This window comes from Pteronotus mesoamericanus, unplaced genomic scaffold, assembly GCF_021234165.1.
Source record: "Pteronotus mesoamericanus isolate MK-2021 breed Mesoamerican mustached bat unplaced genomic scaffold, CSHL_Meso_final contig_50, whole genome shotgun sequence".
Taxonomy (NCBI): domain Eukaryota; kingdom Metazoa; phylum Chordata; class Mammalia; order Chiroptera; family Mormoopidae; genus Pteronotus; species Pteronotus mesoamericanus.
Genome location: NW_026555186.1, coordinates 203,232 through 227,658, shown reverse-complemented (window position 1 = coordinate 227,658; position 24,427 = coordinate 203,232). Strand labels below are relative to the sequence as shown.

At 32.9% G+C, this 24,427-nt stretch overlaps 1 protein-coding gene across 2 annotated transcripts in view; it reads right to left on the bottom strand.

Moving 5' to 3' along the window:
- LOC129074391 (cadherin-10) overlaps positions 1-22,928 on the bottom strand; it is a 74,634-nt gene extending 51,706 nt beyond the window's left edge. For both annotated transcript variants that reach the window (XM_054578196.1, XM_054578197.1), the window contains exon 1: positions 22,698-22,928. In XM_054578196.1, coding sequence (XP_054434171.1) covers positions 22,698-22,928 — 231 coding nt within the window. The remainder of the gene's footprint in view (positions 1-22,697) is intronic.
- Positions 22,929-24,427: the final 1,499 nt, after the last annotated feature.

Sequence of the window (24,427 nt, the reverse complement as noted above, 5' to 3'; positions counted from 1 at the left end):
CATCTAGCAGATAGTGTTCCTATGGGTTGCTGTAACAATATTTCCACTCTATACTCTCTTCCTCTAACCTGTGATCATCTAATCAAGAGGAAGAGCTCAATACTTCCCTGGAATCCCCATCAAGAGGCAGCATTCAATTCCTTTTCCCTTGCATCTCTCATAAAGGACAGAAGGTAGCTAAGGTGATGCTGCAGGATTTTGGAGGCTAGGTCAAAAAAGTAAGGACCCTTGCTTTTGTGAACTAAAATATGGGACGATAGACCTCCGCCACTGTGTAAACTGTCCAGCTGTTCTGAAGCTCTCAGGTTCTGAGCAATCCCAGCTATGCAGGGGAGGGGATGGCCGGGGGGGGGGGGAAGAGAGAAAGAAAGCGAGAGAGAGGGAGGGACAGAGAGAGAGAGAGAGACACCATGGCAAATAATAAAATTATTGTTTTGTGGTTAAATCATTGCATTTGTGGTGTTTGGCAGCAAAGGCTGACCAGAAGAGCAATCTAGTTTATTTTTTTAGTGCTACACATATAAATTAATATTGCATTCTATACTAACATATATTTATCTTGCATACCTGTGGAAGGTATTTTTATGAGGTTTTTTAAAATATATTCTCTAATTCCTTCAAATTGCTTTTTTCTCTATAACTCATAACAACAGATTTATTCAAATGTTTTGATTGATAATTTAACTGGATATGTGATGTTTTGTTCCAAATACTTTTTCACAGAAAATTTTAGAAATTGTTTCATTTTCTTCTAAAATCCAATTTTGTTGAAGATTTCCAGTCAAATATGATTTTCACTTGATTATGGTAAAAAAAATACATTCTCTGGGTATAATTATGCTATATATCTTGTACTTGTGGTGTTAAAATCTCATGAAAATAATTCCAGAAATTAAGCCCCTTCATTTTAATGTTTTATAGAGTCCTTTGAGTTTGACCATTTTATATCTTTCATCAGCTTTGGAAAATATATTGTGATGTTTTATACTGGATCTCCTTAGCACTTTCTGTTCTGATGTTATTCTCTCTCTCTTTCTCTTTCTTCTTTCCTCTCCCTCTTCCCTCCTCTTTCTCTAGGTTTCCCATTAGAAGCTTATTAGACCTTCTGGATGTATCTTTGACTCTTTTATCCATATCACCCCCTTTTAAAATTTTCTTTGACTATTTATCATTTGAAATAAAATACATGTTTCAAATGATTCCTTTTACAAAAATGTCCTGCATTTTTTATTCTCTTAGAAAATGCAATTTAATTTTTCTAAAGTTCTTTACTCACTGTGACTTATTTCTTGCTACTCCAGAGAGTGATGCTCTATTTATTAAATGAGGTGCTTCCTTTTTTGTGCTGTGAGATTTTCTACAATGTTAGAGACATTTTGTTATTCCTTTACGTTTGCCGAAAAGGTTCATTAGGGGCTTAACTGATTTTTCTCCTTCCTTATAAGCCTGGCCATTAAATGATCACGAGGACTGCACACTGTTCAAACAGGATCATCAGGCAGGCTCTAAATAGTGCATGATGGCAGCTGCTAGGTTGGCTTGCCACACTTCCGTAGATTTGGCCACGAAAGACACACTGAACCCAAACAGATGTAGACAGTTTACTAGGCTAATCAGAGCAGATGGCCTAAGCTTCATGTTTTAACAGTCTCCCTTGTTCCCCAAGTATCAAGGGGGTGATGCAGCATCACAGACCCACTGTGTATATGTGGCTGTGTCACAGATGAGAGACCCTGAGCCCAGGAAACCCCCAAGGGAATTTCTACTGTAATTTTTATTTCTCTGGGATATAAGCAAATCTTCCTGGGGTTTCTACTATCCTGAAATATTACTGGGTAGTCACTAGTTTCTATTTGTACTATTCTGGAATGTAAATTAATCTAAGCAAGTTGGTTTTTAATACTTAGAAGTGAAAATATGTGAGAAATTTATTAAAAATTGTCCTCCAACAAGAATACAATATGTCTATCGGAATTGAGGACTTCAAAATAAATTGCGCAAATAGGAAATGTGATCATAATGAGATCCCACCTCCACTATAATGCACATGTGCTGGTATTAGTAACGCTCAATTTGAGAGCCATAATTTCTTCCAGAAAAATGTCTGCTTGAATGTTTTTCTTATGCTCTTAATAGGTGGAGAGGTAGGAAGGATAAGCCAATTAATACAGCTGATTGTTGAGGGGGAAGTAAACTAAATAACCAATGAGTCCAAATTAAAGCTGAAAATAATGCTCACTTCCATCTCAGCTTTCTCTTATACTACTCTGTCTACTTTTGTTCTGCAGGTTGGTGTAGCTATCACAGTGACCCATTCCACTGGAAGTGCCCAGAAAGCCTCCAAAATTTTTGCTCATGTGAAGTCTTACCAGTTAGTTCCCTGTGCTTCTAATCTATTTCATATTCCCTGTGCTTCTAATCATTTCCCTGTGCTTCTAATCTATTTCATATATATATATCTGTGTGTGTGTGTGTGTGTGTGTATATATATATATATATATATATATGTACTGGAAGTATATATATACTGGAAGTAATACAAAATTATACTAAATATAAACAGTAATTGAAAGATATTTTTAAAAGTTAAAAAAGAAAAACAAAGTAAAACTAAAGTAACAAAAAAGACCAACCAAAAAAGGACTTCTCTATAAGGTTTAATTAAAAGTCTAAACTCCCCTACTGAAAAATCTATCAAATTTCCCTTTACTACTAATGATTAAACAAAAAATCTTAACTGAGCATTAAATGGTAATTGCCTGGGTGATTTTTTTAAAAAAAATTAATGACTATACAATTGGAAAAAATGATTTAAAGTAAAATATTTAATATATTTATAATAGAGATGAATGCATGACAATGTGTGTGACAGCCTATAAGGAAATTAATTGAGCATAACATTTTCTTTATTATTACATATTGATAATTGTTACACATTTACCTGTTTTCTAGAGTTATTCACAAAAGTATTTTATATACACTCACATATTTGAAATGTTTTTGAAACAAAGTTGATAAATTTTAATCTCATGACTTTTTTCAGGTTTTTTATTAAATATCATAACTACAAATTATAGTTCTCTCTTCAAGTTTGCTCAGACCAGCTTATATCCTTTGCCTGAATTCCATGAACATTGTTGACGTGCTCATATGTGGCAGCATTATGAGGAGTAGGCGGATTTCAGTGTTGCTGGTTCTATGCAATTTGAAGACAGATAAAAGTAGGGTTATTAAAATCCATTCCTTTTTTTTGTATTTACTTTTTATACTTCAATTTAGATACTTCCTATTTACCACTGAGACTACTTTGACAATTTTTTAAGTTACAAGTTTTTGGGTTTGTCTGCATTACCTATAATTTGACTTCTTATTAACTATGAGAGTCTTGATATTTTTCTCCCATTTCAATATCCTTAAAATTATACTTATTTTTCTTTTTGTCCTTTTAATTTTGTATCCATTCTTTTTTTAACCCTTTAATAAAAGCAACTATTTTTCCCCCTTTCCTTTCCTTTTCCCCCGCCCCCCCTTTCCTCCTTCTCTCTTGTCTCTGTTGGTTTCTTTTCCTTTCAGTGTTGCTGGTCTTATTTTCCTTGCATCTTTGTATTGTTCGTTAGGTTCCACTTATAGGTGAGATCATATGGTATCTGTCTTTTGCCCCTTGGCTTATTTCGCTTAGCATAATGCTCTCCAGTTCCATCCATGCTGTCACGAAGTTTAGTAGTTCTTTTTTTCTTTCTGCTGCGTAGTATTCCATTGTGTAAATGTACCATACTTTTTTGATCCAGTCATCTACGGATGGGCATTTAGGTTGCTTCCAACACTTGGCTATTGTCAATTGTGCTGCTATGAACATTGGGGTGCATAGGTTCTTTTGAATTGGCATTTTGGGAATCTTAGGGTATAGTCCCAGCAGGGGAATCACTGGATCAAAAGGCAGTTCCATTTTCAGCTTTTTGAGGAAATTCCACACTGTTTTCCACAGTGGCTGCACCAGTCTGCATTCCCACGACCAGTGTACTAAGGTTCCCTTTTCTCCACAGCCTCGCCAAAACCTGTTGTTTGTTGATTTGTTTATGATGGCCATTCTGACCGGTGTGAGGTGGTACCTCATGGTGGTTTTGATCTGCATTTCTCTGATGGCTAGTGATGCTGAGCATCCTTTCAAATGTCTCTGGGCCCTCTGTATCTCCTCCTTGGAAAAGCGTCTGCCCAGGTCCTTTGCCCTTTTTTTGGATTGGATCGTTTGTCTTCTTGGAGTGGAGCCGAGTGAGTTCTTTATATATCTTGGAGATCAAACCTCTATCTGATGTATCATTAGCAAATATATTTTCCCATATGGTTGGCTCCCTTTTCATTTTGCTGATGTTTTCTTTTTCTGTGCAGAAGCTTCTTATTTTGATGAGGTCCCACTTGTTTATTCTTTCCTTTATGCCCCTTGCTTTAGGAGACGTATCAGTGAAAAAATTGCTGCGTGGGATATCTGAGAGTTTCCTGCCAATGCTCTCCTCTAGGACTTTGATGGTGTTGCGACTTATATTTAAGTCTTTTATCCATCTTGAGTTTATTTTTATGTATGGTGTCAGCTGATGATCCAATTTCAACTTTTTGCATGTAGCCGTCCAACCCTCCCAACACCAGTTGTTGAAGAGGCTGTTATTGCTCCATTTTATGCTTCTGCCCCCTTTGTCAAATATTAGATGCCCATAGAGACCTGGGCTTATTTCTGGGCTTTCTATTCTGTACCATTGGTCTATGGGTCTGTTCTTGTGCCAGTACCAGATTGTTTTGAGTATAGTGGCTTTGTAGTAGAGTTTGATGTCCGGTATTGTGATCCCTCCTACTTTGTTTTTCTTTCTCAAAATTGCTGTGGCTATTCGTGGTCGTTTATGGTTCCATATAAATTTTTAAAATGTCTGTTCTATTTCTGTGAAATATGTCAATGGTATCTTAATAGGGATTGCGTTGAATCTATAAATTGCTTTGGGTAGTATGGACATTTTGATGATATTTAATTTTGTATCCATTCTGTTTTCAGTAAAATAGAACCCCTGCTGGTTGAAAATAATAGTTCAATATATTTTCATATAATTTCATGCTTTCTTTTATTAGTGATCCTCTTCACATAAATATAAAGACAAATATATCATTAAAATTCAATAGCCTAATTTCACTTTTCAGCTAAGTTGTTTAACTGTATTCTTTAATCTTAAGTCAAGAAAGAGGAAAATGAGATGGATTTCCATTTAGTTAGGGAAAAAAAACAGGTTGTCAGTAACTATATCTATGAGAACAAATAATTACTTCAGTTTCTATAGCCTCTGATGACAATTCAACTAAATTGTCCTTGCTGAATTTAACAATTACTTAAAATTTGGCATAGTCACTAAGCAAAATAAGATGAATAGAATAGATTGAAGATACAACTAATGATGCCTATCAGTTTTCTCAAGCAAGAATTAAATTTAATTGTTTTTTTTACTCCTTTGAGAAATCACTACAGAAATTTTACATATTTGTTTGAAACTTTAACCACCCCCAAAATTCAAATTTTTTGAAATAAGGCAAATGTATAAAAATAAAATACTTGACCCTATTACAATTTTATATGATATAAAGCAAAATAATCATAAGAAAAAAGGAAAAGACAATTTTTTAAAATAGAGTAATAAAGTAAGTATATTATAAATCTTAGATCATTTAAGTGCTGAAAACCTGTAAGATTTTCAGAGAGTAAATGATGAGGATTACTTAAGTTTTGGGGTAAATTTTTGTAAGTGAGGATGTTTAATACAAAGCTATTTTATTTCATCATTTCAGAATATTTGGCTATACAGAAATTACATACAGAATCTACATTATTAAATTTGTTGAGCTGCACATTATTATAAGCTATGATTAAAATTCTGAATATTCTGCAATATTCTGAACATTCAGAATTTCAAATATTCTTATAAACTATTATTTATATTTAGGAAGCAAGGACATTATGACAAAATAATTATAAAAATATAGTAAAGTAATAATCCATTGGAATGGAAGTTTGAAAAATCATAATTAGTCTAGAAGACTAATTTAGAAAACTATATTTTTATCTTATATGGAAAAAAACTATATTCAATCCTAAAGGAATAAGTTTATATTTTAAGAGACATTAAAATTCATGGCCTTTCTCAGGGTATACTTTTGAAATTAAAACAAAGAAAAAATCCAGAGTCAAGATATGAGATGTCAGCATAAAAATGGAAAGAGAAAAAGGAACAAAGAGTAAAAAAAAATCAAAGAATATTGTATGGAAAAATATCTAGATTATTATACTTTATATCAGTTTGGTCCAACAAACACTTAGAAAGCATATACGCTATGTCAGAATCAGGTGTTCAATGATGAAGAAGTCTTTGTTTTTACGTTCCTGTGACCTGCCAATATGTTGTGGTCTGCCAATATGAAACTTAACATTTCACATTAGTTATTGAAATATGTTACAATCACATGGCTTAAAATCTAGGATATATTCTCATGAGCCTCGTTTTATCTCATTATGCAATCTTATTTAAAATTTTTATTGATTTTTAAAAAAAAATCTATTCTTTAAAAGCAAACATTCTTACCTAGGGGAGTGTGGTGGAGGCGGCGGCAGAGTGGAAGCGGAGGGGTCTCACAACCGTGAGTTATTTGTTTTAACCGGTTTCTTTACAAGCACAATTCTTCTCATAAAACATACATTTGTTTCTCTATTTCATCTTATTAGTTCACACAAGTATACATTCCGTTAGGAAACAGGTTTCAAAGGAATTAATTCCTGCTTGTTTAGGTAAAGAAAATAGGCTGCCATCATTTTACTCTTTAGGCAGATCATCCTATAAACCTTTAGCCAAGTTATGTATCACAGACAATATTAGAAATGAGTAGATATCAGTTGAAATTCATTAGTTTGTGACTTTTTTGGCAATTAGTTTTTGTACACAAATGTATGTCTGGGCACATAAATAAAACATTCTTAATAAATTAACTTTTCTTTTAAACCAACCTAATGTATAGCCTCAGTATGCATATATTGACCCTAGATCAATGTCAAAACAACTCTTCCTTTAGACATTTCACTGCTGGATGGATTCACGCTACAATATTTTCTTTACCTTAAAAAAATGTGTTTATTAACAGAGAAAATCTCAAAGGTTTCTGGCTGCCTGCAAACATACTTGTTAGGAAAGATAAAATGATATTTTTAATAAAAGGAAATTTGTAGTTAAATATTATACAAAATGGCTGCATCTAAAAGTAAAACATGTGAAACAGTAATTGATAAGGTTAAAGAAAAAAAGTTTTAAAAAGATACTTTGAGAACAAAGTTCAAATTTCATAAGACAAAAATATTGCAATCTACTTAAAATTGCTATTCAAAAAAACAGAGAATGAACATTTTTATCTACCAATTTTTAATGATTAAAATGAAAAAAATCAGTTTATTTTATAGGACAGATTTCAGTTGGTACACTGCTTTTGGCCCTGGCACAAATTAAATGTGTAGTATATTTTCCATGTTTTAAAGAGTGACTTTTTAATATTTTGCTATTTTCATTTCATTGCTCTTAAATGACTTACTAGTTTTCATTATTTTTATTTCCAAATTTGTGAGCATCTGATTATTTGTGTTTTGATTTTAATTTAATAATTTTGGATGATTTTTGTGTAGGTAATCCATGATCCTAGTTGCCCAAGCCCAACTAAAAGCAAGATTTTCTTAATTTCTCTTGATTAAATTAAAATAAGATAATGGTGCTTCATTTAGAAATACTTTCAATTCTATGTGTGTTATATGTGTGAATGTGCATATTTGAGTATGTGTTTCAATATTCTATGCATTTCCTTTCACTTACATGATATGATTCTGGCTTTTTAAACAGGTCAGTAGGAAGATACATTGATAAAGAAGGCCAACCATCAACACAGTACCTGACCAACACATAATTATTACCTATGCTGCCACTTCCATTTCTGAGTATTTCCTTTAGATTCCTCTTTTAATTTGTATAATTAAAATTGCATTGAACTAAATATGCTTTTTGTTAGAAGCTATTGTGCTTTTTTTATTGATGTGTGCCCTAAATTATAATAATGCTGTGCACTTAGATAGGGCGTGGTAGATTTTAAAGAGTTTGCATATTCATCACCTAATTTTTATTTCGAAAATTACAACTTGCATGAATACATGTTATTATTTTCTTTAAACATATGGAAACTAAGACTAAGAGATTAGGTCGTAGTTTCACAGAATTTGGCTGCTAATGTGTGCAAAAGTTGAAAATTCAGGGTTCTTTAAAAGTGGTTGTCAGTATTTTAAGAGTAAAAGAATTTCAGGTTGAAATGTATTGCTGATAGATTTATGTATCCAATAAGAATACTATCCACAAACTAAAATGAAATAAAGAAAAGTTGTGCTTTTCTGTGATGCTTTATTTTCTAACATGCTAGTGTACAATAGTCAATAATTAAAATTTCCTGGTAACATTGTACTAGATTTGAATCCTAGTTGTATAATCGTTTAAGAGCTAAGTAACTGAATATAATGGCTACCTTCTCTAAGCTTCAGTTTTCTCTTGGTAAAGTAGGAATAGCAATCTTTATATTGTAATATAGTTGTGTAAATTATAGCATCTACGGTGCCTAGCAATCGCTGGCACACACTGTGCCCTAAATAAATGGTAATTAATATTACTTTTATTACTACTGTTTAAAAGTGTTATATATAATTTTTTTTACATACATAATTATTTACATAGTGCTAAATAATTTACGTCATTTCCATTAAAAATAATACTAGAGATCTTAATTGTTGCAATTGATATATAAAAATACAATCACAGGTGTACTAATTAAAATTTGACTAATATAAATTAGACTATTATTTTATATATAGTCAAAAATATAACTGGAACAGAGTACTTATGAAATTTGAAAATAGAAATTTTAGGGGATTAACAAATTTCATATTATGTATTAGTTACTTCAGATATATGTTTTTGGTACAGATTGCATTTGATAAAAATGGATCACAGACTTAAATATAAAATGCAAAACTAAAAACTCGTGATAGATACCATAGGAGAAAATCTAGAGCAAACTTTCATTATACAAATTACATATTAGACACAAAATCAAAGGCATGATCCATGAAAGAAAGAATTGGTAAGCTAGATTTCATTAAAATCAAAATCTCCTGTTTTGCAAAAGACAATAGAAAGAGAATGAGAAGACAGACCACAAAAGAGAAAACATTTGTATAGACACTGATAAAAGACTGTTATCCAAAATGTACTAAGAACTCTTAAAATATAAAGATGGAAAATAAGAACATAAAAAGACTTTCTACCTCAAATATCATCAGGGAAATGCAAATTAAAATAGCAGTGTGTTACCACTACACATCTATTCAAATATCTCCAATATGGAATATTGACAACACACTTGCTGGCAAAGTTGTGGAGTACTAAGAATTCCCATTCATTGCCATTGGGAATGCAAAATGCAGTAGCCACTTGGAGGAGAGTTTGAAGGTTTCTTACAAAACTAAACAAACTTTTACCATATGATCCAGCAATTGTGCTCCTTGGTATTTACCCAAAGGAGCTGAAATAAATTAAGTCTCATCATTCTCGTTTCCATTAAAAATAATACTAAAGATCTTAATTGTTGCAATTGATAAATAAAAATACAATTGCAGGTGTACTAATTTAAAAAAAACAAATACCTTTTAAATGTTACCAGCTAGGAACAAGGTACTTTAATGAATGCTTTGAAATTATTTTGGCTTCCAGAGGCAGCTTTTTACCTCACTAGACTCTCTGCAGTGCGAGATCAACAATGCATCCTCATTTGCTGGCTTTGAAGTTCTACTGGTTTATTACCTATTTTACTAAAATTTGCTTCCTAACAGCTTTTTTTCCAAAATTTGATCTGAAGAAAGAAAATAGTGTCATTAACTCTTCTTGTAGAAGTTGCATATTATTGAAAATGGAATTTTGTGTCAGTAAATGTCCAATTGAAAAGTTTTGAGGGAGAACCAATCCTCTCTCAATTTATTGTGACATCCCCATAATCAGCATCTCAAGAGTTATCAATTGTGTATATAGGATGTATTAATAAATAACTGTTATATTTCAGTGCATTCGATAGTGAGATTCATGATGAATCTTGAAAACTGTGCAATGGGGAAATTTTTAAGAAGTTGAATATTAACATAAAGAAATAATTTTAAAAAAAACCCAGAAGGTAAAAATAATAGAAACTGCTTCCATTAAACTAAGACTAATCAATGTTACAAGCCACAGAGTTCAGCCATAAGAAAATGCCTCAGAGAAAAAAACAAGGGAGGAAAATGTGACATGGAAATAAATTAAGTCAAGGGTCAAGAAAGCATTATTATTCAGTTTTAGGTCAAGGTCAGTATAAGAACAAAAAGAAAACCAAAACAAGAAATTCCATGAGAACTGAAGTTAAGACACTGGTTAGAGTAGATTAGCAGAAAGGCACAAAGGGGAATAGATTATTAATTTTTATTGACTATTTGCAGTATGTCAGAAGACATATTTATTCCATAAATTATTACATTAAATTTTACCAATATCTTCATGAAAAAATGCTAATATCCAGTGGTGAATTGGCAAATTATTAACAACTAGCTCTCAGAGGCAGGAGTCATGATTTGTAGTGTCTGCCAATTCCTGTGGTGTAACTCTCACACCATACTCAATTTAAAACTGTCACCATGGCATCAACTGGCATGCCAACATCCTGAAAAATTAACACCAGGCTTTTACAAGCTGGCATGAGCAAGCTACAGTGGTCTAATAATGCTATATCTAGTTTAAAAATAAAGACACTTATAAAAGTCATAAATTCAGGAAAGAGAAGACTCAAAATGATACAATGTTTTTCTGGTTCAAAAATACATATAAACTAGCATTCAGAAAACAAAACAAAATGTTATCTGCAAGGGCTACTGAGAATTTTATCCTAGAGCGCTGAACTGGCCAAAAATCAAAATTTATTTGGAGCTAAAAGGATCTATGAAAACCAAGTGGCAGAGATAGAGGAATGAAGTTTACCATTCTGTGGACATCTAGAAAAGAGCCTCACAAGTTGAAACTTGCCTCAGTTAAAAAGTAAAAATATACCTATAGAGAAGGTATCCCTTTTCCTCTTCTTCAAAAGACTTAAAGGACTTTAAGAGATTAAGAGAGAGAAAAAAGAAAAACAACAATCTTTGAAAAAACCCAGTGATACCCTGAGGCTACTCCCATGCAGTGAATTTTAAAAGAGCAGCAAGAAAAGACACTAAGAGAGGCCACCTGGAGCTGAGGATCTAAAAAAAAAGTTGTCTAAATTCAATTTGACACAATACTTAGTATGACATGGCAAGAAAAATCAACGCTGTCTTATTTAGGGAAAGGAGAATGGTTATGTGGGCTAGTGGCAGAAGTAGACAGAATCAATTTTGGAACACACATGGCAGGGTAAAATGACTCACACAGAAAAGTCATCATTTGCAGGAAGTTATGTTAGTAGGAGACTGAGCGAGATTAAAAAAAAATTCTACATTTTGAACTGCCCTAGTCCCTCTAATCTTAGCTGACCGCAAAGAATTAAAATCAAACAAATATCTTGCCTCTAGTCATACCATATTCATGTCATATTTACACATTCAGCGAATTCTTGTCCTGCACTCTTGTCTCCACTTCACATGCTGCCTGGACAGGGCACAACTGGACGTGGACAAAAACTGTATTCAATGAATGGATATATTTACTCATTGAATCCAGACAATGGACTACCATTCAGCAATAAAAAGAAATGATCTATGAAGTCCTGAAAAGGAGGAATATGAACAAAAGTTCTATAAAAGTAATAGAGACAACACAAGATGATAGAAAAAAATCTAATTAGAAGTAGAAACCTCGATTACTAAGTGAAACAACAGATCACAAAGCTGCTTCTTCTATGATAATACATTTATGAGGAAAACCTTACTTTTCAGCACGTTTTGTCCTCTTGAGGTAACAGGTATACAATTCCAGACCAAAGATGTAGACTTGACATGCAAACATTAAACAGTAAAACCAGCTGCTCAAGCTAGGGATAAAAATTATCTCACCATAAGGAAAGCTAGAGAAATAAAGGAAAGAAAGTGCGTAAGTACTAAAGGTAAAGGGAGAAAAAATTGACAATGAGAAGCTGTGACTGCAGTCGGGAGCTCATGAATATTTTGAGCCAGATTAAAAATAAGTAAACTAGGGAACCCAAATATAAAAACTTGAAAAAAGTTAGACAAAAAACAGGTTGATTTCTCAAAAGCAACAATATTTTAATGATACAGGAGAGAGAAATGTTACCTGATGTGGCTTCCATTCTTAAATTCCATACCCACAAAAATTAAATTTTTAACATAATGCCAAAAATATCTTTAGATAAACAAAGCTGAAGAGGTCATTGCCAGCATATCTTAATATACTTATTTTATAACAAAAGCAAGTGATTCTTGATTAAATTTCTGAGATGCAAGAAGAATCAGAGGGAAGAGAATGCTCACCTATCTCAGATGCAGAAGCTCATTCATGATTCACAAAGCCATCCTGCTCTGCTGCACTCAGGACAAGAAAACCCGTACAAACAAAATTTGGTGCTAGATTTGAAAGCTGGCTTGTAAATAGTGACTGAATGGGTATCAAGAAAAGTTGAAAATCTCAGTGGTCTTGGAGATTTTTTTGGGGGGAGGTGATACTTGGAAAAGACACCACTGAGCAGAGAAATCCAGTAATGCAATTTAAACTAAGCAACAGCCAAAAGAGAAAATGTTCCTTTAGAAAAATTTCTATCATGGCACACATTCTTAAAGCTCTATTTCCTACATGGTAAAATAAAGTTAATTCTGGGCCAAGGTTTAACATCTTAATTTAAAATTTTAAAATTAATAGTCTTATATAATCTATAAATACATATAGTTTTAATGTGAAGCTAGTAAAATAATTGTACAGAAGAGGGAATCTGAAATTTATATAAAATGTCCTTTGCCAATTAGGGTCATAGGAGAGAATCGAAGGTCTATATTTTATATTCCAACAAAATTAGTGCTCCTGTTTCTAGATTTTGTTCATCAACCTGGTAACTTACATGATTTTCTTTTGAACTTTTATTTACAAGTACCAGGAGGAAAGGAATGCAGCTATCCAATTAGCAACATAATAATATAATAAAATATTAATATTAAATATTATTTAATGAATTGGTTGTTCAAATTTAACTGTTATTTAACTGTGAGTCTTTTAAAACTCACTGCAGGAAACTTACTAAAGTACTCCCTCCTCTTCCAGCCATGCCTTCAAAAGAAGCAACTAATATGAACATATACCAAGGAGACATTAATGACCAAACACGATAGCATACATTTCATGTTTTCATTTTCTTTTCTGAAAAGAACATTATTCTTTACTACAATGGGGCAAAATTTAATTCAATACGTAATTATATATTGTCTCCAAGAAAGAAAATAAGAGGGCTTCCGTAGAAATTCATAATACCATAATAATAATTTCCCATGTCTCATGGCCGTTAAACACACACCTGTTACTGATAAATTATATTGAGATAGTTTCTGCAGAGAAAATTTAGACGTGATTTAATTCATTGTATGCTATAGAGGTTTATTTTGAGTTTTTGCTAAAAGTCATCTACTCAATTTTCATATAATCTTCATTATAAAATGATTATAGTTCCTAAAAGTTCTATATTTGACAAACAAAAGGTTAAACTGTAGATTAAAATTTTTATTTGAATTTGGCTATTTTAAAATGATAGGTAAAGTGTTCTAAATTTATTTGGCAAAGGACAATTTTTTAGTCCCTTTTTATTATTATCAGTATTATTAGCAAGTCCTATCTACTTCCAACTATTACTAGTTTTTTTTCATTCATTGGCCTATAACTACAAAAATGCTGGCTACTAAAAGTAAACCCATAAATACTCCTTATCTAAACATATTCCAATAAAAATAAATTCAAGGTGCATAGCATAAGGAGGTGGATTTTAAAAGAAGCTATGTGACAAACTGAAGAAACAGAAACAGGAGATGAAGAGGCTTCTGGGTGGAAGGATTAGTAAAATGGTAAATATAGGAGAGACATATACAAAATAAGGCTGTGATGGGAAAGAAAAGATGACAACGCCCACAGCATGTCTGGGCTAGTAATTCAAGGGAGAAAAGGGAAGAGTGGGAGGGCCAACAAACATCCCACAAATCACTAGAGCCATGGGGAGCGGAGTGCGGACACGGGTTTGGGCGCTATGTGTACATTAGTGTTGGTTATTATTACTGAAGGTTCTAAAGTGAACTTGTCACATATATATATACATGAATAATCTTGATATTTGATAGCATAGTACGTAAATAACCTCATCACAGAGTTTAGAATCTATTTGTTATCACTACTACACATAGAACTTAGAAGCACAAGATGATGGTGGTTATTATTTCTACATGAGCATCGCATTTTTAATTTCCTTTATACATTTTTGTAACAGTTCATATTTGACATTTTGCTTAAAATACTAACAGGGAGCCTATGTCTCATAATTTTAAATGAGAAAAATAAAAGTTTTGCACATTATACCCAAATTCACAACCAATTTCCTAAAAAGTAACTGAAACCCCATAAAATATCTATATATGATTAACAAGCTATATGTTCGTATGTAAAATGCTTAGACCAGTGTTGCCTGATTGCTTAAAGTTTAAAGTTACCTGTTAGAGTAAGCAGAGGTTAAAGTCCTTGCCCTACTTAATGACTGTTCTCTTTGACAGCTTTTGTTATCTTCAAATTATCAGTAAGCAATTTTGAGGTTCTACCAAGTATACCTAGAATGCAACTCAAGATCTTCCTGATTATTACAGTACGCAATGAGGATATAAGCATATTTTCCCAATATAACTGCTAGCTAAAATATAATTTTATTGAAGGATATAAATATTGTTATGCATTTTGAGAGTTAAAAACCAAGAGGTGCTCTGCCTAGAAAACATCAGGGCTCTGCAGGGCATGCTTCTATTTTAAAAGGCTATTATTACCCCTTGCTTGTCGACTAAAATAAAAAAGTCCCGCACAGGTTCACATTACTTTGAGGTCTTTACCTGTCAGTGAATAATGTGTATAATCATCTAAATGTTTAATCGTCTTCTCATCAGGAAGGTCTTTATAATCATCCTGATTATTTTCTTCCAGAATTTTTCTAATTAAAAATACCTACTATGCTTTTGTTTCATGCTCCATTCTTTTTATAACAGTAATTAATTGGCTTCAAGTAGAAAATAATGGTATACCAACACGCCTCCCATCCCAATTCCACCACTAAAATAAGGTTTACGTCTATTGGGTAGCTAAATGGATTTTTGGGGTTTTTTTGTTTTGTTTTCATTTTTTTGGTCATGTTGGGGTTTTAAAGTAAGTTGCCTGAGAATTTTTGTTTCGACATTACAGTTTTTAAAATACCCAAGAGAGGTGTTTCCAACTCTCTGAACCGAAGTTCCTCCCATGCTTACTTGAGATCTGGTTCACCCTAGGAAGACTGCAGGAGGGAGGACAGGACAGCTTCTTTTCTCCATCCTGCTTCCAACTACTTACATTGCCATAGCCGGGTTAGGCTTGTACTCATTAAGAGCAGAAGGGATGCATTCTAATGTAGTGGGCGCAGTTGGTATTTCTGGGATCTGTGACTGTTTGAAGTTGGGTTATTCTCTCATGGACCGTGTTTTTACAGTTTCTGGGAGACTGGGTTTCTAGAAATTTCTAGGGATCTCATCTTTATGAAACATCGCACATGAAGAACTCTTCCAGCTCCTCTGACAACTTTTAATTGGATTGTTTGTTTCTTTTGGTATTGAGTTGTATGAGTTAATTATAAATGTTGCATGCTAACCCTTATCAGATGCAGTATTGGCAAATATCTTCTCTAATTCAGTAAGTTGTCTTTTTTGTTTTGTGACTGGTTTCCTTTGCTGTGCAAAAACTTCTTATTTTGATATAGTCTCATTTGTTTATTTTTTTTTTGTTTCCCTTGCCTGAGGAGATATATCAGAAAAAAATATTGCTAAGAGAAATGTCCAAGATTTTACTGCCTATATTTTTCTTCTAGGAATTTTATGGTTTCGAGTCTCACATTTAAGTCTTAAATCCATTTTGAGTTTATTCCTGTATATGGTGTAAAAAGGTGGTCTAGTTTTATTCATTTTCCATGTACCTGTTCAATTTTCCCAATACAATTTTTGTAATAAGCTGTCTTTACCCCACTATATGTTCTTGCATCCTTTGTCATATATTGATTAACCATGTAGGTATGCATTAATTTCTGTACTCTCTATTCCATCCCTTTCACCTGTGTGTCTGTTTTTATACCAGACACTTCTCCAAAAAGGCCATAAAAATGGCCAATAGACATATGAAAAGATGGTCAATGTCACTACTCGTCAGAAAAAATGTAAATTAAAGTCACAACAAGCTATCACTTCATATCTGTAAGAATGGCTAACATCAATAAATCAATAAACAAGTGTTGGCCAGGATGTAGAGAAAAGAGAATCCTCACATAGTATTGGTGGAAATGTAGACTGGTGCAGCCACTATGAAAAACAGTATGGAGGCTCCTCAAAAATTTAAAAATGGAACTGCCTTATGACCCAGAAATTCCACTTCTGCATATATACCTTAAAAACCTAAAACACTATTACGGAAGAACATGTGCACCTCTATGTTCATTGCAGCGTAATTTACGATAGCCAAGGTATGAAAACAGCCCAGTGCCCATCAATAGGCAAACTGATCAAAAAAATGTTGGTACATATATAGGAATGAATATTACTCAGCCATGAAGAAGAATGAAATCTTCCATTGCGACAGTATAGGTGGGCCTTGAGGATATTATATTAAGTGAAATAAGTCAGCCATAAAGAATCCCATATGACTTCACTTATATGTAAAAGTTAAAGAACAAAATAACAAACGAAATTGAAATAGATTCGTAGATACAAAGAATAGAGTAATGGTTGCCAGACGGGAGGGAGTAGAGAGACTGGGTGAAAAAGGTAAAATAATTCAGAAGTACTAATTGGTAGTTACAAAATAGCCATGAGAATGTAAAGTGCAGCACAGGGAATATAGTCAACATTATATTAACTACATATGGTGACTGGTGGGTACTTGAAATATCAGGGGATCACTTTTTAAAGTATATGATTGTCTAACCACTATACAACTGAAACTAATACAGAATATTATTGGATGTAAATTATAATTGAAAAATAAAATTTAAATTAAATAAATCCTTCCAAAGAAATAAACAATAAAAAAAACCGAAGCCTATAGCTTGATTTTCCAAACTCAACATTTAGTAACATTCATTCATGTAATGCAAATCTCAAAACTACTTCAATTGCATCTTACTTCCAAGTACCACAGAGATAGGACATGGAAGATTTAGTGTTTACTGCCTTGTTCTTGACTTTTGTAGCTTGTGCTGTAGCTGAGACAAAAAGAGCCCCATAATTTCCTGTTACCATTATTTACTATTTTCTTCTCTTAAAGGCAGGAACTTTGTGGACAGAGAAATTATGTTTTCATCATTATATACATAATACCAGAGTAGTACCTAGAAAGCCCATTAGATATAGAGAGATTAAATAAATACTTCATTAACAGTGGATATATATGGATCTAAAATTCTACGCAAAAGGATGATTCAAGAGGCCAAATGCATACCTTAAGGATTAAACAGAACCTGAAGAAGAGTTGTTATTGAGAGAAATCCAAGCCAGCTACACCAAATACTTATGGCAACTTGGAAGGGAAGAAACATGATTATAATTGAGAGCAGTTTTAGAAGCAAGAATCCTGAAAGAAGTAAAATAAAAATCAAGTCTGTGAGGAAAATGAAGAGGGCTCTGCTGGCAAACTGAGGAGGCGTGGGGCAGGGTTTTTCCATCTTTGCACTATTGACTTTTAGAACCAGATGATTTTATAGAAATATCTGCTTTGTGCATTGTGGGAGTTTTCACAGTGTCCCTGGCCTCTGTCAGCTAGATGCCAGCAGCATCCCCTTTCCTGGGATGTGACACCAGAAATGTCTCCAGACATAGATGAATGTGCCCTTGGGGGTCAAAATCACCCTCATTCAAAACCACTGATCTAAGGCATTTTGAAGGTATCATGCCCATTTTGGGGATTTGTGGGCAAACTTGACAGTACTAAAGGTATAGTGTTGAGATAAACCAGAAAATATGTGACTCATTCTATCATTTTCAATAATTGGACAGTTTAGAGTCAGAAAGCACAAAATGAAATATTTAAAAGTCAAGTAACGAGCAAGATGCTTGTGCAAACAAAAGTAGTTGTTTCTTAAGAGGAGAAGCTTGACAGAAACAGGGAAAAAGTTTCCACTGGCTACTCAAGAAAGGGCATGAAGGTTTATCCTGGGTTATACTTGTAAATTGTGGGAGGACAAAGCCATTGTAAATTATGGGGGATTACGTATCCCTGGGTAGAAGGGCAGCTGAGGTAATCATGTGAGGAAAGGAGAACTATAAATACCTACACTGTTCTTCATCTGCTAGAATAAAAGGCAACCATGATTGTTCTAGCAGTTGGAAGCCATCAATTCTTCAATGAAAGATGGTTTTGACTTTTCAGTAATGCTAAACAATTGAGAACTCTGCAAAGACTTAACAAGCAGCAGTTTGAGAACGTATGTGTTCTATGTATTCTGTACTCGGATGATATCAATGAGATGCTATTAGGTCTGAATAGCTTGGAGGCCCCATGAATGTTTCATGTCTCTGGATGGTATAGGTTTTCATTATATCAAAAAAATATAGACAGATGCCGTAGTTATTTAAAAATATATAGTATGTGTTTACTACCCTGAGAAAATTAATTTACTGCACTGTCTCAGAATCAGGTTTATGGTTGCCCAATTATATTATAAATTTTTTGGTGTTTGGAGATTTTTCTCAAGCTCTGGTTTTGATTTAAAATTTATTTTTAACATGCTTTTCTTCACTTGACAATAATTATATCAAATGCAGACAGATTTTGTGTAGTAAGTGAAATTGGTAATTGACTTACAACTTTATATTTGTTACTGCTAAAAGTAAATTCAAGAGTACCTTGTTTAACATCATGTTTAACTATTTGAATATTTAGAAGCCCCAAAATTTTAAATTATCTATCCAGCACAACTGAATCAGGCAATGGCAAGCTGAGATTAAAAGCCACATATAGAAAGACAGTAATTTAATAAAAATAATTTATAATGATAATGTTTCAAATCTTGAATTGAGAATTTTGAATATGCTTATATAAGGTTTGCAATATGGGAACAACAGTGCAAAAGTGATTACTTGAAGTTCCACTTTTAAGCCACTTGCTTTGGAAGATGAAAAAAGGGGAGCAGGTATAACCTTCTAAGAAATTTTTTAAACATCAATATTGTGATTATCTTGCCAAAAGGCAAAAAAAAAAAAAAATGACTTGAAACAGTGGCTTAGAATGTACTTCATGGGATTATTTAGATAAATTGCTTTTTGGGCACTGGATGCTGAACAAAGAAACGCTTTGAGTTCATTACCGGTTGGCTTGGTGTCTTAGTAACAGTGTGGCAGAAAGACAGTTAAGTTCCTGGGCTTCCTTTCTATTTGCGTGTCTCTCTGTCTCTCTTTACTTCTTCTTTTATTTTCCGAAAAAGGTTTTAAATACTCATATAATCTATATGTATGATGTAATCACATTAAGAATTTATATTAAATACATAACACATTAAATATGTATATATATACTACTGACATAACAATGCACTTTGATTTCATAGATGACAAAATGAGGGACAAGTAGTTTGTTTAACTACTGACAGAAAATTAGTGGCAGAAACAAGGTTACATATCAGGTCTTCTAATTGGACATTATACTCTTTTCCTAACTTTGTTTCTGCCTTGGCCCAAGGAGAAGTAAGTTGTTTGTTTGCGTTTTTTCCTTTGCTCTAACACCTTAAGCAGGAATAGGCTTTTATCTGAAAACATACAGCATTCATTATTTATAGGATTTGGTTGGCTAAATTTTTGGTATTTTTAAATCCTTCCCCCCCTTGATGCATATGCCATTTAGTCTTGTTCTCACTCCCCCAGCGTAATTCTCTCCACTGGCCCTACTCAGAGCCCAGCAGATATTTCTCAGTACAATGGGGTCTATCACCTAAATAGTGATTGGGACATGCATTATTGCTACGTCTAAACTAACCTGGTGACATTGAATCACTTACATCTACTATATCACATGCCTGCACTAAAAGAGATAAAAATTGGAAGCAAAATTCCTGAAAAAAAAAGATGAATGTAATAAATTCATTAGAAATAATGCTGAAGAGAATACCTAGGGGATTTTACATTTTTTACACTTCATGTAGAAAATATGTCTTAGCCCCCACTTATATCTATTAGAGCATATATTTATTAAAATATTATATATTACATGTTGCCTTTTTGGCATATACACATTTACGTTTATATCTAAAATAGGCTTTTAATTATCTAAGTTACTAATGAAATATAAATACTTTATAATAATTAATATAAGTATATACTATACTATAGACAAGCAAAATTTTAAAATAGCTATTTCAAAGGTCATGACAAATGATAGAAATAAAAAAATGGACTTGAAACATAAGCTAAATATATACACTGTGTACATTAGCTCTATAGCATCTAATATATTTCTTTAAATTTAATAGTTGAGCGTATACTGTATAGAAGAAAACTAGTGAACACATTTCATAAATTCCTTATGCCCATCATTAAAGAGATTTCTGATTTGCTTTTGTAAAGCAGAATAACAAAGTACACAACTCGAGTTGTATATCAAGATGCATAAATATGAAGTATTTACCAGCTTTAGTTGCCCATAGTGATTTAAAATTCTAGACTAGTTTTCCCTACCAAGAACCAAATGGTAGCATAGCAGATAACTCGGGGAATCCAATTCAATACAAATCAGGTCAATAAAATCAACTAAATAATGAGCTGTACTCTGACAGCTAGAAAAAAAGAGCAATGAAATTCTTGATTTCAAGGTGATCATATTCTTGGAAAGAGAACAAATGAAAGTATATAAGAAGTAGCTTGAATATCCTAAGACAGTATATAATGTAATGATAATTCATTTTACCAACATTCAGTAAATCCTCATTAAGGGCTACATAAAGAAAAATAGATGCAAATAAGCAAATAACTGCTATGTCCAGGAAGAAGTAAAGGAAACTACTTACAGTTTCTATGGTTCAGGTTTCTATTATTATATTTTCATGTGCTTGGTTTCATAAACTAAAGCATGCCTATTTCAGCAACCATAAAATTTACTTTAACCCTCTGATCTTAGTCATTCAATCAGATAAAGCCATTTATAAGTCTGCTTCTGTGTAATTTCTGGTAATATTGCTGGTTTTTTTCCTCGTAATAGTCAACATAAGATTTAACCTTTAATGACATTTTTATCATAAGGCTACACACTTAAAAAAGACTAAAATAATAGAGACACAAAAAAGTACCAAAGTGTTTTAAAACCAGTTAGCATCTATTCCCCCAAAATGGTTTTTCTTACAACAAAAAAAATTTAACACATTTTAAATTATTTGAATGAAGCTATTAAACTTCAGGTTAATGCAAAGTCACCAAGTCATAATATATCTACCATCATTTTATAGTGTTAACATGTGATTATATCTGTTTTCCTTTTGTTGATGTGTTTAACTTCTCTCCTTTCTTTGACATATTTTCATAGACTGTCCATAAAAAAAAACCCTGAATATAAAAGTGACTCCTTTCTTAAAACATATTCTAACATCGATTAGATTCTGAAAGTGCCAACAAAGAAAATTGGAAATTAATATAGTGTATAAAAACATTTATTGTTATAGCATTTGTATGTTACACTTCTCATACCACTCACAACCACAAATAATTTTCCTCATTAACTTTTATAATTAAATAGAATAATTCATATTTGTTCACATCATATCTCAATAAACTATTTTTGCCTGCTTGTCTTCCTATTTATTTTCCCTTTTTATAAATGTATCCATTGTGGGGCTTCAGAAAAATAAATAACACTCATATCAGGGAATGTTTTCTTATAAATGAATAATTTTGAAGCCTTGGGTCATATATTTTAATGACACTTGCTTTCTCATTCTGTAGCATATTAAACAACTTTTAAACATCTCTTCTTCCTTACTGAGGTTGACAGCAATGCAAACTATATATATTTTATATTGTATATATGCATTGTCATTCTAACAATTGTAGAGACATAGTCTTCTCACTATCACTGATTTCTAGCTACAAAATCTACATTGCAATTTTTAGTACTTCTTTAACCCATGAGTTAGCGGACAGAATTCTAGTATATGAATTCCTACATTTATCATGCTATATTCATTAATTCTACAGTTTTTCAAATTATAATGTGTATTCCATAAACAAAAATTGCTTTAGAAATATTGAGAGAATCAAATTTATAAGTAATGGTCTTCATGTCCTTCAAAATTTCCTTAACAACGCACACAAGGAAAGAATGTAAATATTTGCCCTTTCAATACAGACTTACCTTGCCTACATATTGATAATCAGATCCCGTATATTCCTCCAGTAAGAAAAACTGATTCCACATCCAACCACGTTTTTGACGATGCAGAACTTTGCCATCACTTCTAGGTGCGCGGGGACCTGAAATCCTTTGCTGAGGCACAGGAGTCCTTCTGAACATTATCTCTGGAGAAGAGAAATGTGGCAGGCATACCCAGAGTAGAAACGGTAGCAAAAATTGATATATTGTCATAGTTCACTTCTTGAGAATTCCCAGCGTGAATGAAGAGAAAGCAGTCTTATTTTATTGGGTTGAATTTTACTGTGTTTCAACTGGTTTCCAACATTTCATCAATGTTTTTGACATGTTTCCAAAAGCTTCAAACAAACAAACAAATAAAAAATGTCAGTTTACAACATTATGAATGTTACCTATCATTTTCAACTTCATGTGACAAAGATTACTGAGTAATACCAACCAACATATTTATTTTTCCCTCTTTTATATAAATAATGATTAATTTTGAGATCCATTACTTGTCTAGTAACATTCAAGGAATGTTTTCCATTCAAGGAAAGATCATGGCAAATAATTTCTTTCAAACACATCCTAAAGAAGGGGCACATTAAACTTCATTTCTCTTTTATGTGTTGGCACTTTAACTTTTCAGAAATTATGATCTCTACATAGAGTAAAAATGTAGTTAATTTTGCATATAAATTTTTCCAGAGTCATTTAACAAATTAAAACATTAAAACAAAATGGTGATGCAAATTAACTATGGAAAATATGCATCTGTTGTGCAATACAATGTTACATGTAAATGTTTTTAGAACAGTGGCACCACTTCTTTTAATTTAATCCTGCTGGCACAAGGAAAAAACAAAACCAAAGCAGTGGTGACTTCGGCTGGACCTCCTCTCTCTTCCCCATATTTTGGTCTGTGAAAGAACTAGAGTTTCCTACAGTAGATAAAGAAAGCACTATACAGCAAATCAATTCGTAATATAAATAATACTATTGTGTAGAATAATGTAATCATAGTGAGATGTTTGGGAAATTTGTCCATTTCTAGCCACACCCCCTGTTGTGGTGCAAGACTACAGCCCCATGATGTTCCTGACTGCTCTCCTCCTCCCTTCCTGAGCTGATTTTCTCAATAAAACATCCCAGGTACAGTGTTAAAATGTCAGCCAGCCCGTGTCACTTCTCTGCATAAAATACTCCAATGACTAGTCATCTCACTTTGATTAAAAGCCGAGGTCTGACAAACATCTACTATTCTGTACTTGGTTTCATTAGTGCCGGTCACTTCGCTGACCTCACGTTTTATTTTAATCTTCCACACTAGTCCCCAAAAGTTGGCCTTTCTCGCCAAAGCGTTCTTTTTACTTCACCCTGCAACACATGTCACATGCTTTGCTCCTCAACCAGGACCGACTACTAGTTCCCTCTGCCTGGAATGCTTTTCCCTGTAGATACCGACTCCAGCAGGCCCCCTGTTTCCATCAGGTATTTCTTGAAACCAACATGAATATGTCATATATACCAATATACTACATGCGTTTTATTTATTGTGTATATATTCTGTCTCCCTGCATAATCCCCTAAAGGAAGGGGATTTTGCTCTTTACTTTGCTACAGTTTTCACAGTGACTAGAACAGAATATTGCCCCTCGTAGGTACTCAATAAGCACTTTGACTGAATGAATCAGTGAATATATTATAAGTTGATTCACACATCTGAGTAT